The sequence below is a fragment of the Chiloscyllium plagiosum genome, unplaced genomic scaffold (assembly GCF_037043375.1).
Source record: "Chiloscyllium plagiosum isolate Xiang-an unplaced genomic scaffold, Cpla_swu_hap1 HiC_scaffold_23, whole genome shotgun sequence".
In the NCBI taxonomy this organism is placed as follows: Eukaryota; Metazoa; Chordata; class Chondrichthyes; order Orectolobiformes; family Hemiscylliidae; genus Chiloscyllium; species Chiloscyllium plagiosum.
Window position 1 is genome coordinate 54,662,848 of NW_028270161.1, and position 15,969 is coordinate 54,678,816.

The window sequence follows — 15,969 nt, forward strand, 5'->3', positions numbered from 1 at the left end:
TTTGGAACTGTGGAAAATGACAAGCCTTGCGCTAAAATCCCTGACCCACTGCTTGGAGGCATTTATCCATTTTCCCCTTTGAAGTGGCCCAAAAGTAAGGTACACCAGAAAACTGCCGTAGATTTTGATTTTATTGTCACGTGTATTTTCCAGTAAGAATATAGTAAAAAGCTTTCTTCTGTCGCCACGCTACGCACCATTTTGAAGAATTTAAAAAATAAAGGAGTAAATAAAGGTTGGCGAGTATTGGAACCTGCCGACCTCCTGGGAAATCTAACAATTCAGCACATCACAGCTAAAAGAAAAATGAAGTGTCTGAACAGAACTACTCTGCTGTTTGAGAGTGGGGCCTTGCTGTGCGCAAATTGGCTCCCTTATCTCCAAGACTGTAACAGTGACCAGCACTTCCAAACAAAAATGTATATCATTGGCTGGAAAGCATTTTGGGGTGCCTGAGATCATTCGAGATAAATCCAAGATCTTTCTTCATTTACCAATGAGGAATTATGGTTTAGGTTAAGTCCTAGACTCATTCAGCACTGTAATTAGCTCCTGGCATGGGAGGGAAGAAGGAATTAAGAGTGGGTTTCTTTTCACAAGGTAGAAGAGGAGAAAGTCAGGCCTGCAGTTGACGGAGATCAAAGCCAAAAAGTGTGGCACTGGAAAAGCACAGCTAGTCAGGCAGCATCCAAGGTGGAGAGTCGATGTTTCAAGCATAAGCTCTTCATCAGAAATGGGAAGACCACTGTATGATAATCAAACATAATTGTAAAATGCCTATTTACTTGGAAATGAAGTGTTCTTTTCCTGTGTATCAGCTACTGGTGTTTGGTCCTTAAAGGGTTAAGGCTGCATTGCACAACACCAATTACAGGAGTTAGACATATAATTCTCACCCGATACACCTTGCAAAGAGCTCAGCTTTTGCTCTTACCCTTCAAAGAAGCGACACATGCATTACAAATCACAGAAACAACAGCACATCCAGCTGCTGCTATTGAGGTAAATTCATTACATTCCTCAACTCGAGTGAAAGTATTAAGCACTGGCTGATCTGCTCTCCACAAGCCAATCCTTGTGCAGAAGAGTAATCCATTACAATATGTTCCAACATCTGCCTCCCCATATGATGCATGACCTATTCGATTGACCCTCTTTAAACAGCGCCAGCGCTCCTGTTCATTACAGAAGGAGGATGAACAGGGTGCTCATTTCATCTTCAGGTCATCAACCAGTAAATACATTTCCATTCAAAACCGGACTTGTACACGCGCAGCCTGAATCTCTTTCATTCCCAAGCATAATATTCTCATCATTTATTTTCCAATAGCCAAGACTCAAATTGGTTGGCTTCCCTCACTGTCTCCCCCCCCCCACCCCTCCACTCCCCCTTTGCTCTTGCACATTTATTTCTTTCTGTTGATGTGCTCCACAGCAGAGGACCTGTCATTCACTATGCCAGTGAGAGATGTATGCTACATGAAAACAGTGACCTTCTCTCTGTTTGTGACAAGATCCTCAGGTCAACCGCCTAAATGGCAGCCCCTGTGACACTCAGTCAGCTTCAGTGATTCTACTGAGGTAAATCTAAAGCTAATTTATTATCCATCATCTCTGCTTCAGACAATAAACATTTCCGGGCTTTGTGCAAGGGAAGACGATAGAGGCTGGTACAACAGAATGACCGCTCTGCTAACTACCAGCTGCTTGTGCAAAATGTCATGCCTTTAAAACAGAGCGCTTAATTTATGAGGCCTTTTATAACGTGAAAGATCATTTTATTTTTAAAAAGAAAACTGCAGTCCATTGTGCACCAGTGCTATGGATTCTACAAAGTGCAGACCGTGTGGAATTCAAATTGTTTCACATAGAGTCATTGTCATAGAGTCACACAGAGACAGCCCCTTCTGTCCAACCAGTTCATGCTGAGCATAATCCCAAACTAAACTGGTCTCACCTGCCTGCAAGCCGCTCCTACTCACGCACTTATCTAAATGTCTTTTAAACATTGTAATTGTACCCATATCCACCACTTCCTCAGAAAGTTTGTTCCACAAGCGAGCCACCCTGTGTGCAAAAAAAATTTGCCCTCATGTCTTTTTTAAGTCTCTCTCCCCTCACCTTAAAAATATGTCCCCTCGTCTTGAAAAACCCTCATCCCAGGGAAAAGACAACTATCATTAACTCTATCTTTTCCTCTCATTATTTCATAAACTTCAGGTTGACTCTCATAGTAAGCGATGGTCAGGCGACTGTGCAATACTAACCACGTGAGGAATTCTGAAATGACCTGCCCCTGCCGCTTGGTGTCCTTCTCACCTACCTACACACAAATAGGTGGGTTTCGGGGTGTGTAAGACATAGCGAGCTGGGTAGGATCGACTCGGGACATGTGGGGAACAACCACTCGCAAACTCGGAAACTGTGCGGAAACAAACCGCAGTGGGGTTTAACCATGTCCTGTTTGGAAAATAGAAGTCAAAACCTTAAGATTCGGGTTGACAAATCGGATTGAGCAGGTTGTAAGATCCTGAGAAATAGGATTGGCTATTGGCAAAATCTTGGCTGATTAGACTATGGCCTTAATTTTCAGTTTCCCGTCTGCACCCCCACACCATAACCCTTGTTTCTAGGACTGCCAATGTACAGTATTTACTGCCAGGTACCACCTTTCCTTATTTCTCACCATCATTCAGTTTGACTTATTCACTCTCACAGTGTATTCTGTTCCCACACCATCAAAACATGAGTAGACTTCATTACCCAACTGGATTATACTTGACTGTGAGCCAAATATCCTGTCTGATAACTAAAATGTGTTTCATTAAATTATTGCGAAAAACACAATTTATTTACTTGAGTTGCTTGCAGGGTGAATCCTAGAGATTGATCTGCAATTTCTAGACACTCGAATTGACATCACTTCATTAGATTAGATTAGATTACATTAGATTACATTACAGTGTGGAAACAGGCCCTTCGGCCCAACAAGTCCACACCGACCTGCCGAAGCGCAACCCACCCATACCCCTATATTTACCCCTTACCTAACACTACGGGCAATTTAGCATGGCCAATTCACCTGACCTGCACATCTTTGGACTGTGGGAGGAAACCGGAGCACCCGGAGGAAACCCACGCAGACACGGGGAGAACGTGCAAACTCCACACAGTCAGTCGCCTGAGGTGGGAATTGAACCCGGGTCTCTGGCACTGTGAGGCAGCAGTGCTAACCACTGTGCCACCGTTCCCCGTTACAAACTACAAAACTGGATGGCAAAAATCTATCTATAAAGCAGGTCAGATTACCAGGGCACAATATTCCAATTTGTAAAATTAGAAACAGCCAGCATTAATGTTCTTGACTCCTGCTGCATTAATTTTGCCTTTTAACAAGAATTAAACATAACCAAATTTCTTCAGTATTCGCCCTTAGCCTGATTCTAGGAGAGACTAGGAATAATAAAGGGGCAGCGATATCTCACGTTTGAAGTCAGGATGTGCCCTGTGCACATAAGCAAAGTGTGCAGACAGTAAAATGAATAAATATTCTTGAAAGTAGAATTCACAGATTCTGAAAATAAAGCCCCTGGATTTGAGTGACTCAGATAGGATAAATTTAACTTTGAACATTGATGCAACATGAACAATATTGAATTAGCCACCCATAATACATCACACCCGATTTCTTTTCCAATGTAAGGAAAAGCCAATATTTTTATAGCAGCTTTCATGCGTTCCAGATGTCCCAAAGCAACTTACAGGTAATTAAGTTTCGAGTCTCTGTAGTAACAAAGGAAATGCAGCAGCCAATGTTCAGGTAGACAGATCCCACAAAACAGCAATAATGATCAGATAATCTATATTTTAGATGTTAGTTTAGAACTCGCTTTACTCTTCTTCGCAATAAGGTTATTGGTTCTTTTACCCCTAATTGGGCATATCATCACATTCTGAAGACAGCACCTATAACAGTGACAGAACTTCCTCTGTACTGTATTGAAGAGTCAGCCTGGACTGTTCATACAGGTTTGCAAAGCAGAATTTGAAGTAACAACTTTCTGGTTCAAAAGTCAATGAAGGGAGAAATCAGATGGTCTATACGGGAGGAGGCAATTTCAACATTGCTCACAGGCTTTTTGTAGAACTGAAGAAGATTGCTGAGTTAAACAAGGATGAGGCCAGTAAGGGATTTAAACAGTACAATGAGAATTTTAAATTGGAAGTGTTGGAGGGCTGGACGCCAATATAGACTGACAAGGATAGGGGTCATGGGTGGGGAAACGGCACAGGATAAAACACGATTATGAAGGTTCTGGATTCACAAAGGTCCCTGGCATGTGGGAAATGGGATATTGTCCAAAGGATGATTGAGATAAACTTGACAGTGGACTTCACAAAGTGAGTTTGAGTTAGAGATGGGCAATATAATGGAAGTGGAACTGTGATAAAATTAGTCTTCAATGACTCAGGAGATCCCAGAATGATTTATTGATGAAGAAGTTAATGAAAGTGAAGCTAATGCCTAACTTGATGCAGGTCCAAAGAGATAAAACATGAATCTACATTAATCTCATTTAGTATCACTAAACTGCAAAGTTTTCTTCTGAATTTTCAATTAGACATGTAACTGTAAAAGCAATAGATACTATCTGTGTCATTCACCATTAGCAAATTTGTCATACACGTTTCCGAAAAGCTTTGACCCATCCATCTCACTTACCTATTGCTGTAAGTGTATTGCTAATGAACTGTAAGGAAGGACTTGCATTTCTATATCATCCCGTGCATCCTCAGGGGTAACCCCAAAGGACAGCCAATGAATATCTTTTGAAATGCAGTTTTGCTGGAAAATGCAGCAACATACACATAACAATTGTAAGATAAATGACTAGATTGTCTGCTTTTTAGTGGTGCTTGGTTGAGGATTGAAGACATTGAACACTGAAAATATTCCTTTCCTCTCCTCTGAATAGCCCCATGGGATATTTCTTGACCACCAGTGCAGGCAGAAGGAGCCTCAGTTCACTGTCTCATCCAAAAGATGGTACCTCCTTTGGAAGTGTTACTCTGGATCACTCTGTCCCTCTCTCCATAATGTACTGCCTCAAAGGCAAGAGAGTTAACACTGATCCAGTGACACTACATTTAAGCCCTTAATGCAATTCAAAGATAAGCATGACTGAAAACAAAAAAAATGCTGGAAATCACACCCGGTCAGACAGCAGCTGTAGAAAAAGAGCAAGCTAACCTTTTGAGTCTCGATGACTCATCAGAGCTGCTCTCTCTCTCTCTCTCTCCACGGATGCTACCTGACCGGCTGTGACTTTGAGCACTTTTTGTTTCCAGTCCAGCATCCGCAGTAATTTGTTCCTTCAAAGATATACATATTGAGGATCACAGGGGTTCTGTGTTTTGGAATGCCTACGTGGAACGTCTATGCCTATAGATTTTAAAAGTACGGTTTACTTTTTCATATCTTGGACAGACTATGCAGAAATACTCATCTCTTTGTGGTGGCAGGAGGGAGAAAGAAATGTAGAAGGGCTTTTTTTTTGTTGCTGGGCTATCTGATGTGCATATTCTAGTGCCCAGATTACAAAAGACAGACAGGACAGGAAGTGCAGGTGTTACTCAGCAGGTCTGGCAGCATTAGCGTTTCGTGTCTGATATGACTCTTCAGTTCCGAAGAAGAGTCATATTGAACTCGAAACAATAACTCCGTCTCTCTCTCTCCACAGATGTTGCCACATCTGCTGTGTTACCCCAGCACTTCCTGTTCTTATTTCAGATCTCCAGCATTTTGCTTCATATTTAAGTTAAAAGAGTGACCGATGGGAGGTCAAGGGGAACAACCATCCTTCCCTTTCCCTGCACTCCAACTATATAAGAATGTAACACAGAGCACAGGATAGAAATTAAAATTTGGCGGTTGCGTTTGAAAAACAAAGTGCATTAACGCACAGTGGCTAAAAACTAATAAAACTATTCAATGCTGAACATATTGATAAATCTATCAGTGAGAATCAGTGACATGTCTTTCTGTTTTCCCGGGCTGTAGTTCCTTACCACATTTCAATTCAAACGTCAGCTGATCACAACCAGGATAAACTTGGCTAAATTCACTACGCTATGAGAAAATCCATGACAAGAACTTATTTGTCAAACGCTAGATCTTTTATTCACCACTATTTTATTCTCTAAGCAATACTTCCCAAGGTCTGGCCTGTCTTTCAGGCCCTGTAGGCCACTACGAGAATGTCTGCCTTACCTGTAGCTGGAGTTGGCCAAGTCCTGGTGTTGCGGCTGCTCCCATGGTTGTGGGGATAAGCTGAAGTGGGTAGGGTTCATCTGCGAAAGAGAGCAGTGTTTGTCTTGAGAACATAATCGTACACACACCACCTATCAGTCTGCCACAGCAACCCCTGCCCCCTTCCCAGCAAAAATTGTTCCACTTTGGTCTTCAGCTTCTCACTCTCAAAACGAACACTGATGTTAAACTGTAACAGTAAAATACAACGATAAAGCAACTTTGCCCTGCCTTCAGATTGCCTTATAAATATGTCACACGATGCAGATTTAAACTTGAATCCATCCTCCCAGGCTCCTTTACCAGCTAATCCCTTCCCACTGTGCTCAGTTAAATGGGGACATTCAAACGGGGAGAAATATGTTAAAGTACTCCACTGTTTCTGTTGTATTCCAGAGATATCTGTCTGGACAAAACTTCTCCTGGATTTAATTTTCATTGTACAGAGATTGTGTTGATTTACTCACAAAGTAATTTAATTTCAGCGTCTGTAGGCCAAATAGTAAAAAAATTCCAAAATGTCACAACTATCCAAATTCCAATGATTTTGGAGCACATGTTTTAATATTTCAGCAATGTCTACAGCCTTCCTATTTAGCTGTTCTGTTGGATAGTCCCAACTTGGTCCAAAGTTTATGAAAGAAGAATGAAGAGAGATGTAAAGCAAGTCAGTCACTCATCAAGTTGTATGTCACACCTTTGCCAGGCAATGATCATCCCCAACACGAAAGAATCTAATCATTGGCCCCTGACATTCAATTACATCACTGAATCCCACCCAATATCCATATCCTGGTTGCTAACATTGACCAGAAACTCATTGGACTAGCCATAGAAATGTAGTGGTTGCAAAAGCAGTTCAGGGGCCAGAAATCTTGCAGTGGATAACTCACCTCCTGAATCCTCAAAACCTGTCCTACACATACAAGGCACAAGTCAGGAGTGTGTGAAATACTTTCCACTTGCCTAGATGGGTGCTACGCCAACAACACTCAAAAAGTTTGACACCATCCAGGACAAAGCAGCCACTTGATTAGCACCACATCCATAATCATCCACTCCCTCCACCACCGACATTCAGTAGCAGCAGTCTGTACTATCGACAAGATGCACTGCAGAAATTCACTGAAGATCCTTAGACAGCACCTTCAAACCCATGATCACTTCCATCTGGAAGGACAAGAGCAGCAGTTACATGGAAATACCTCCTCCTTTAAGTTCTCCTCCAAACCACTCACCATTCTAACTTGGAAATATATCGCCGTTTCTTCACTGTCGCTGGGTCAAAATCCTGGAATTCCCTCTCCAAGGACACTGTGGGTCAACCCACAGCAGGTGGACTGCCGTGGTCCAAGAAGGAAGCTCATCCCCACGTTCTCAAGAGCAACTAGGGATGGGCAATAAATGCTGGCACAGCCAGTGATGCCAACATTCCATGAGTAAATTAAAAAAACTTTCACCCAAGACCTACTCCATTCACATCAAAGACTTTGTGATTCCCTTCATGTTGACAAGGTGGATGATCTTAATTTAAATTAAATTAAGAACACTGCTTTTCTCTTCGAACTTGTTCAGTTGTGCACTGGGATTGAGTTCAGTCAAGCAAGCAAATGAATTCTGCTATCACCATACCAGTCTGTTAATAATATGCAGTTACCAGCACTTCAATTGAAGACTTTAACTCAGACAAATCCTTTTGTGAAGCAACATCTCTTTTGGCTAAGTCTATTGAGCAAGGTCAGTTTGAAGTCCATCTATGCAGTGTTCAGGTGATACAGTGTTAAATCAGGCATTATTTTTCAAATGAGTAAGCTACCACTGATTCATGGATGTTTGAACAAATCATAAGAAAAAGTCTCTTTGAAAGAGATATGCAGATAGTCCTAGTTCTCTGCCTTTTTCCCATGGTCTATAATTTTTTGAAGTACTTATCCCAATTCTCTTTCAGCAGTTAATATTGAATGTCTTTTCAGGCAGTACATTCCAGGTCATAGCAATTTGCCATGTGAAAATGTTCTCCCTATCTCCTTGTTTTGTAGTTATTAGTCATACATGAGAGCAAACAGTTTCTCCTCTTAGAAATTCCAGTCGTTTTGAACACTTCTGCTGAATTCCAGTTTACCCTTCTTTCCTTTAAGGGTGAACAATCCCTGGTTCTTTAGTCTTTCTACAAAACTGAAGTCCCTCATTTCAGTGTAATTCTAGTAAATCTCCTCATGCAGGTCTTGACATCGTTCCTAAAGTGAAGGGCCCAGAATTGGAAGTGATACTTCAGCTGAGGTCTAGATAGTGAGTTATAATGGTTTACCATAACTTCCTTGTTTCAGAACACACACATACACAAGACTGATGTGCACAAAAAGACAAGCTAGTCTGTCATGCCACAGCATCATATCCATTTGTGGAAATACTACACTATGAGGCTCTGGGATGCCCCTTACACAATCGACACTCTAGTTTAATGTCTGTACATTTGGGCAAGATGGATTTCTCACAGTGTCAACCACAACAGGCTCAGATGCAATACATCTGTTTCTAAGATTTCATGTTAACACTATGGTTTTCTAAACAGTAATAGCAACAGTAGTAGATTTGCCAACTTTAAAGGCATTTAAATGGTCATTGGGTAGGCATATGGATGAGTATGGAATAGTGTAGGAGAGATGGGGTTCAGATTGGTTCCACAGGTCAGCACAACATGGAGGGCCGAAGGGCCCTCATGCACTGTAATGTCCTATATTCCAAATGCAGTTCATTGTAGGAAGTATACCAATGACTCATGTACTTTGAGAGGAGCTGGATATGTGTCCTGGAAATATCACTTTATTACTGATCCAAATGAAAATTCAGTATTATCTGGATCACTGAAGCATACTCAGCCACTCAAGTCATTCAGAACAACCACCAACCACTGCCAGTGACCAGAATGACAAATAGTCTGAGGGTTGGAGTGGCTTAATAAGCCTTGTACAATTTGCAGAATCCTCAGGTTCCTGCATGTCCACCATTGCACAGAAGGCCTGGTTGAACCAACACTAGCCTATCGCCACTGAATGCAGAACATATCATGAAGGGTCCCTCCAGACCTAACATCCAACGTCATAGAGCAAACAAGTACCTCATGCCTTACTTGCAGAAACAGTTCATGTTGTACCACAAACCGTAATGATCAGCAGATAACTGACAGGGTCAAACAATGTTTCACGTTCAGTATGATAATATTAGCCTCTAATAAGATCTATCCAGAGTAAAACGTTTTCAACACTGATATTGCAAATATCCAATGCATTTATCTTACTGATGAGCTGGAGGAGATGGTTGAAAGGTGAAAGGAATCACTCAATTTCTTTCCCAACAGCGCGTCATCATCCAATACAATAGAAACAACTTAAAGTTGCTTGGCGTCTTGAACTTAGCAAAACATCGCTAAGGTGTTATAAAGCAGGAATACCAAACCTTGAGACATGGGTTGCACAATTGAAGGTATGGTCACTGATAGCAGGACAAAAGGAGTGTGTGAAGCCATACAGACCTGAGACAGAGGAACATGGAGTGCTTTGAGAGCTGGAGGATGTTACAGAGATAGGGTGATGTGAGGGATTAGAAAACCAGCTTGACAATTTTACATTTGAAGCTTACTGGAGCAGGAGCCGAAGTAGCTCAGTCAGGAATATCTCCTGGAGGCTTACAGTTTCCATTAATCTCAGCGTGGGTAACTTCTCAGGTATTGCAGTAAGAACTCCTTCCCAGAGAATGTGCCTTGGCCCTGATAAACCTTCATGCTATGGGGAAATTGAAAAGGAGGTCCAACAGGGACTCAACAGGGTGCCATTCAAATGCCTGAGGAAAAAAGAGCAAAGATCAATATCGAGCTCAAAATTTCCCCCGGGTTGATGGTCCCTATGTATAACCATGATCTAAACTTTCCCCACCATACTTCTCTCATTTGACATTTGCAACAGTGCACATTCAGATAGGCACATCTGGGACAGCCAGTCCCTCTGCATGATGGAGGTGATGCACTGCAACAATTAAGTATCCACTCCTTCCCTCCCCTTCTTCATCCTCTGAACATCCAGCGTGGGAAGCCAGTGAGCTATCTAACCTATTGGTTGAGTTTAGATTAGATTAGATTACATTACAGTGTGGAAACAGGCCCTTCGGCCCAACAAGTCCACACCGACCCGCCGAAGCGTAACCCACCCATACCCCTACATTTACCCCTTACCTAACACTACGGGCAATTTAGCATGGCCAATTCACCTGACCTGCACATCTTTGGACTGTGGGAGGAAACCGGAGCACCCGGAGGAAACCCACGCAGACACGGGGAGAACGTGCAAACTCCACACAGTCAGTCACCTGAGGCGGGAATTGAACCCGGGTCTCTGGCGCTGCGAGGCAGCAGTGCTAACCACTGTGCCACCGTGCCGCCCATCTGTTATGTTTATTTAGCTGAAAATGTGATGCTGGAAAAGCACAGCAGGTCAGGCAGCATCCAAGGAACAGGAGAATCGACGTTTCGGGCATAAGCCCTTCTTCAGAAATGAGGAAAGTGTGTCCAGCAGGCTAAGATAAAAGGTAGGGAGGAGGGACTTGGGGGAGGGGCTTTGGAAATGCGATAGGTGGAGGGAGGTCAAGGTGAGGGTGATAGGCCGGAGTGGGGTGGGGGCGGAGAGGTCAGGAAGAAGATTGCAGGTTAGGAAGGCGGTGCTGAGTTCGAGGGATTTGACTGAGACAAGATGGGGGGAGGGGAAATGAGGAAACTGGAGAAATCTGAGTTCATCCCTTGTGGTTGGAGGGTTCCCAGACAGAAGATGAGGCGCTCTTCCTCCAGCCGTTTATTTAGGTCTGTAGTATCTTCAAATGCATGAAACATTAGGACTGCTAATTCATATTCGGAATACTTTCGCTTTGGCATGGTGCCATGTTTCAAAAGGAAAATCACAGGAACATATATTCTGTACACCATCCTAAAAGATGGTGGCAATTAGTGGCATTATATATTCACTCATCAAAATATAATTAGATTTTCTTGACATTATAAGCAAGAGAAAGAAAATGCACCCACTATCCGACACGACTCTCCTTTTTGTAGTTTTTAAAACTAATACTGTCCAGTCTTAGTATCACAAATTATCCTAACTTGGACGTTTACCAATTTTATTCATCATTACTGGGTCTGAATCTTCAAATTCGATATCTAACAGCATTGTGGAAGCACTTCCAACAACTAGAGTATAATGGCTCAAGAGGAATACTCCAATTCACACCTTCATAGGCATCCACATCCCAGGGATGAAGAATAGCCCATTCCTCCAAATCTCTTTGCCTGACATCAGTGTCATATTCAATGCATGAAACAGGCAGGGATTAAATCGAGATGCAATGGGACTTTCCACTTTGACATACCCCTACGGTGAGCAATACTGATCTTTGTGTTCTGTCTTGCCCATGACTGGAGTGAACAATTTTGACAATGTAGGTGCAGCTGTGGTTTGACACATTAAGCAATGCAAAACACCCACCATGAGGCGCAGTATAGGATATAGTATTTTTTTCTGGTAGTGACATGTTAAGGAAGAAGGGACCCTTCCCATTTTAAATATGATTAGATTAGATTCCCTATAGTGTGGAAACAGGCCCTTCGGCCCAACAAGTCCACACCAACCCTCCTAAGTGTAACCAACCTAGATTTCCCTCTAACTAATGCACATAACACTATGGGCAATTTAGCATGGCCAATTCACCCTGACCTGCACATCTTTGAACTGTGGGAGGAAACCGGAGCACCCAGAGGTAACCCCGCAGACATGGGGAGAATGTGCAAACTCCACACAGACAGTCGCCCGAGGCTGGAATCAAATCTGGGACCCTGGTGCTGTGAGGGAGCAGTGCTAACCACTGAGCCACCGTGCCGCCCCCTAATGTGGCACAGTCAGATAGTATAAGAAGGATCACCTTTGCAGGGTTGCAGCCCAGTATTGAACAGGCATTCAGTAGCTTCTAGCCCGTGTGGCGGGGGGGGGGGGAAAGCATCACAGCTGATGAACCAAACATTAATGGGGGTGTGGGGGTGTACAAGGTTAGCTTCAGACTGCTCATGTTGCTGAGAGTAGCAGGTCCTCTCCACCTGCCAATTAAAGTTGATGTGCCTCCTGTCAACAACAGCTCTTCCACTTTGCCACCCCCACCCCCAGTTCCCTAGCAAAGGCAGCAATACTGATAGAAGCTCACCCAATAAACATCTTCTTTTTGTTAAACATGACTCAGATTGGCTGATGAAAACATTGCCTTGCCAGTTCTGCACACAGCAAAATTGCCACCTATTCCTTTCAATGTAAAATGAAAGCATCCACATGACCAATTGTTAAACCAGTCACTTCGAGCCTGCACTTACCATATATTGGTTGCACTTTCATGATGTGTACTTCATGTCTGTGCAAGATACATACCTTGTGCCCTTGGTGCCAAGGTGTATTTTGCAGGATGGAGAAAGATTTATTCAGGATGGTGCCATTTTCATTTATTCACTTACATGATGTGGGCATTGCTGGTCTGCCTTGCATTTGTTGCCATGTAGAAGGTGATGGTGAGCTGCCTGGGTGAGCCCCTGCATTCTGAGTAATGTTGGTATATAGACTGTGCTGTTACAGAGGGAGCCATAGTGAAGGACTGGCGATATTGTTCAGAGTCAGGAAGCTCTGTGCCTTGGAGGGTCTTGCGAGGGGCAGGGTACCAGTGTTCCTGTTGCCCTTGCCCTCCCAGGCACTGGTTTGAAATGGGGTGCCAAAGCAGCCTTGGTGTATTGGTGATCTATAGGACACCTCACCCAATATTGACACACATTACCAGATGCTCGTGAGAAAGCTCTTGCAAAGTTGTTTGGCCTGGGTATAACTTTGAGGAGAAAGTGAGGTCTGCAGATGCTGGAGATCAGAGCTGAAAATGTGTTGCTGGAAAAGCGCAGCAGGTCAGGCAGCATCCAGGGAACAGGATTCCTGAAGAAGGGCTTATGCCCGAAACGTCGATTCTCCTGTTCCCTGGATGCTGCCTGACCTGCTGCGCTTTTCCAGCAACACATTTTCAGCTGGGTATAACTTTACCATGCCCACACAGTGTCTCTGGGGCGCAGACTGGCACACATATGAGACAGGAACATGAGGGGACAGCTCACCATCCTCACAGCTACCCACAAGTAAGTCCAGGTCACAAAGAATCAAGAACAATCTTGCTGCCTCCCCCCGCCCGCACTCCAAGGCAGATTGTGTGCCTACACCATGTGGAATGGTTGCCAGGAGAATGGGGGTGGGCATCATGTGGCTAACAGCCAGCAACAAGGACCACTCCTGTAGGAAGATGCAGGCCTTGCCCTTTCTCCCACTTCGCACTGCCACTAGTCTGACAGGTACCACCTCCCACGTTTCTGGGTGTGAGGCTCAGTCTCTGGCCCTCCCCCTGCAGTACCGGCAGTGGTCACTGCTCCCAGTGGCACTGAAGAGCTGCCAGCCTCTGATTGGCCAGAGGTGTGACATTCACCCTGCAGGACCCGAGAGCCCTGATGCTGACCCAGGAGAGTGCCTGATCAGCTTTTAATCTCATCCAGGCACCCAGGAAGGATTGTGGCAGGGTTGCCACAAGATGCGTACACAACTGTGACCAATACACCAGCCGAATGAGTGGCTTGCAGTGCAATTTAGAGCCAACCAGATTGCCATTTGTCTGAAGTCTGATGTGAACCAGATAGGTTTATCCAACAGTTAGATACATGGACACGAGTACTGAGGCTGGATTTTCATGGAATTCGGAAGTCTCAAGGAACCTTTCAAAGTGACAGGCGTAGCCGAGATTTGGAAGATCTGCCACCATTTCCTGATTAAAAGCATTTCCAATTGCCTCAATGTGGGCTCACATTCACAGTCTGAGCGTTAAGAGGCGATAACAGGATTAGCTGTATTTGGTATGCTTAATGAAATAGATGTCAGTTTTTTCTACATGAGATTACTCTCTGAATGAGTTCTTAGACCTTTGATTGGGCTTTATGAAGGGGAATTTTATTTTCACTGAAGTGTGCAGAGGTAGAAAATGATTTGGAGATGCCGGTGTTGGACAGGGGTGTACAAAGTAAAAAATCACACAACACCAGGTTATAGTCCAATAGGTTTAATTGGAAGCACTAGCTTTCGGAGCGCTGCTCCTTCATCAGGTGGTTGTGGAGGACACAATTGTAAGACACAGAATTTATAGCAAAAGTTTACAGTGTGATGTAACTGAAATTATACATTGAATAATACCTTGATTGTCTGTTGAGTCTTTCATCTGTTCGAATACCATGATGGTTTCACTTCATTCATGTGTAAATCACAAAACCTTTCTTTTAAAAAGTTGCATTCTCAAGTTAACTGTAACAATTGGTGTTAGCTAGACAATATGTTGAAGGTGTTAGCCCTCTGTGTTCTCTGTCTGTGCCATAATGTTTAGACTGATTCTAATCTAAAAAGTGAGATAACAAGAGTCTTACATGAATTCATGCAGCTTTTTGAGCAACGTACAATGTAACCCTGCAAGTACAAATTTACCCCACAAACATATATGTATACGTGTGCATGTGGGTCTTTGTGTGTGTGTTTGTCTTTCTGGGTTGGGTGGTTGTGAGTGTGAGAGAGTGTATATGTGTGATATGTGTGTGTATGTGAGTGTAGAGTGTCTTAAGTCTGTGAGGGGGTGCATGTGTGAGTGTGGGAGTGTGTGTGTGTCTGTAGGAGTGTATGTGTCTGGGGTGGGGGGTTGTGAGTGTCTGTGAGAGAATGTGTATATGTATGTGCATGAGTGTAGAGTGGTCTAAGTCCGTGAGAGGATGCATGTGTGAGTGTGTGTGTCTGTAAGGTTGTGTGTGTGAGTGTCTGTGTACGTGTGACCGTGTGAATGTGTGTGTATAGGAGTGCCTGTGTGTGAGTGCGCACGCACGTGTAGGAGTGCCTGTGTGTGTGTGTGTATAGTGCAACGGTGGTCACCTGTAGTGTGACATGAACCCAAGGTCCGGGTTGAGACCATCCCCGTGGGTACCAAACTTGGCTATCAGCCTCTGCTCGGCCACTTTTCGTTGTTGCTTTTCCTGAAGTCCACCTTGGAGGATGGTCACCCGAAGGTCCGAGGCTGAATGTCCTGGACCACTGAAGTGTTCCCCAACTGGGAGGGAACCCTCCTGTCTGTTGATTGTTGTGCGGTGCCCATTCATCCGTTGCCGTAGCCTTTGCTCGGTTTCCACAATGTACCATGTCTCAGAGCATCCTTGTCTGCAACGTATAAGATAGACAACATTGGCTGAGTTACATGAGTAGCTGCCATGTACATGGTGGGAGGTGTCCATGTCCACAATCTGACACGTCCTGCAGCGCCTACCGTGACAGGATTGTATGGAGTTGTCCTGAGAGCCGGGCAGCTTGCTACGAACAATGATCTGTTTAAGGTTTGGCGGTTGTTTAAAGGCGAGCAGTGGAGGTGTGGGGAAGGTCTTGGTGAGGTGCTCATCCTCATTGATAATGTGTTGCAGGTCACGAAGAACATGGCGTAGTTTTTCAGCTCCTGGGAAGTACTGAACAACGAAGGGTACCCTGTCGATTGCAGCACGTGTCTGTCTCCTGAGGACTTCATTACGG

General features: G+C 43.9%; 1 protein-coding gene across 9 annotated transcripts in view; it reads right to left on the reverse strand.

The window, feature by feature from the left end:
- sox5 (SRY-box transcription factor 5) overlaps positions 1–15,969 on the reverse strand; it is a 375,057-nt gene that overhangs the window by 110,731 nt on the left and 248,357 nt on the right. For all 9 annotated transcript variants that reach the window (XM_043713397.2, XM_087999687.1, XM_043713395.2 and 6 more), the window contains one exon: positions 6,272–6,351. In XM_043713397.2, the coding sequence (XP_043569332.1) occupies positions 6,272–6,351 (80 nt within the window). The remainder of the gene's footprint in view (positions 1–6,271; positions 6,352–15,969) is intronic.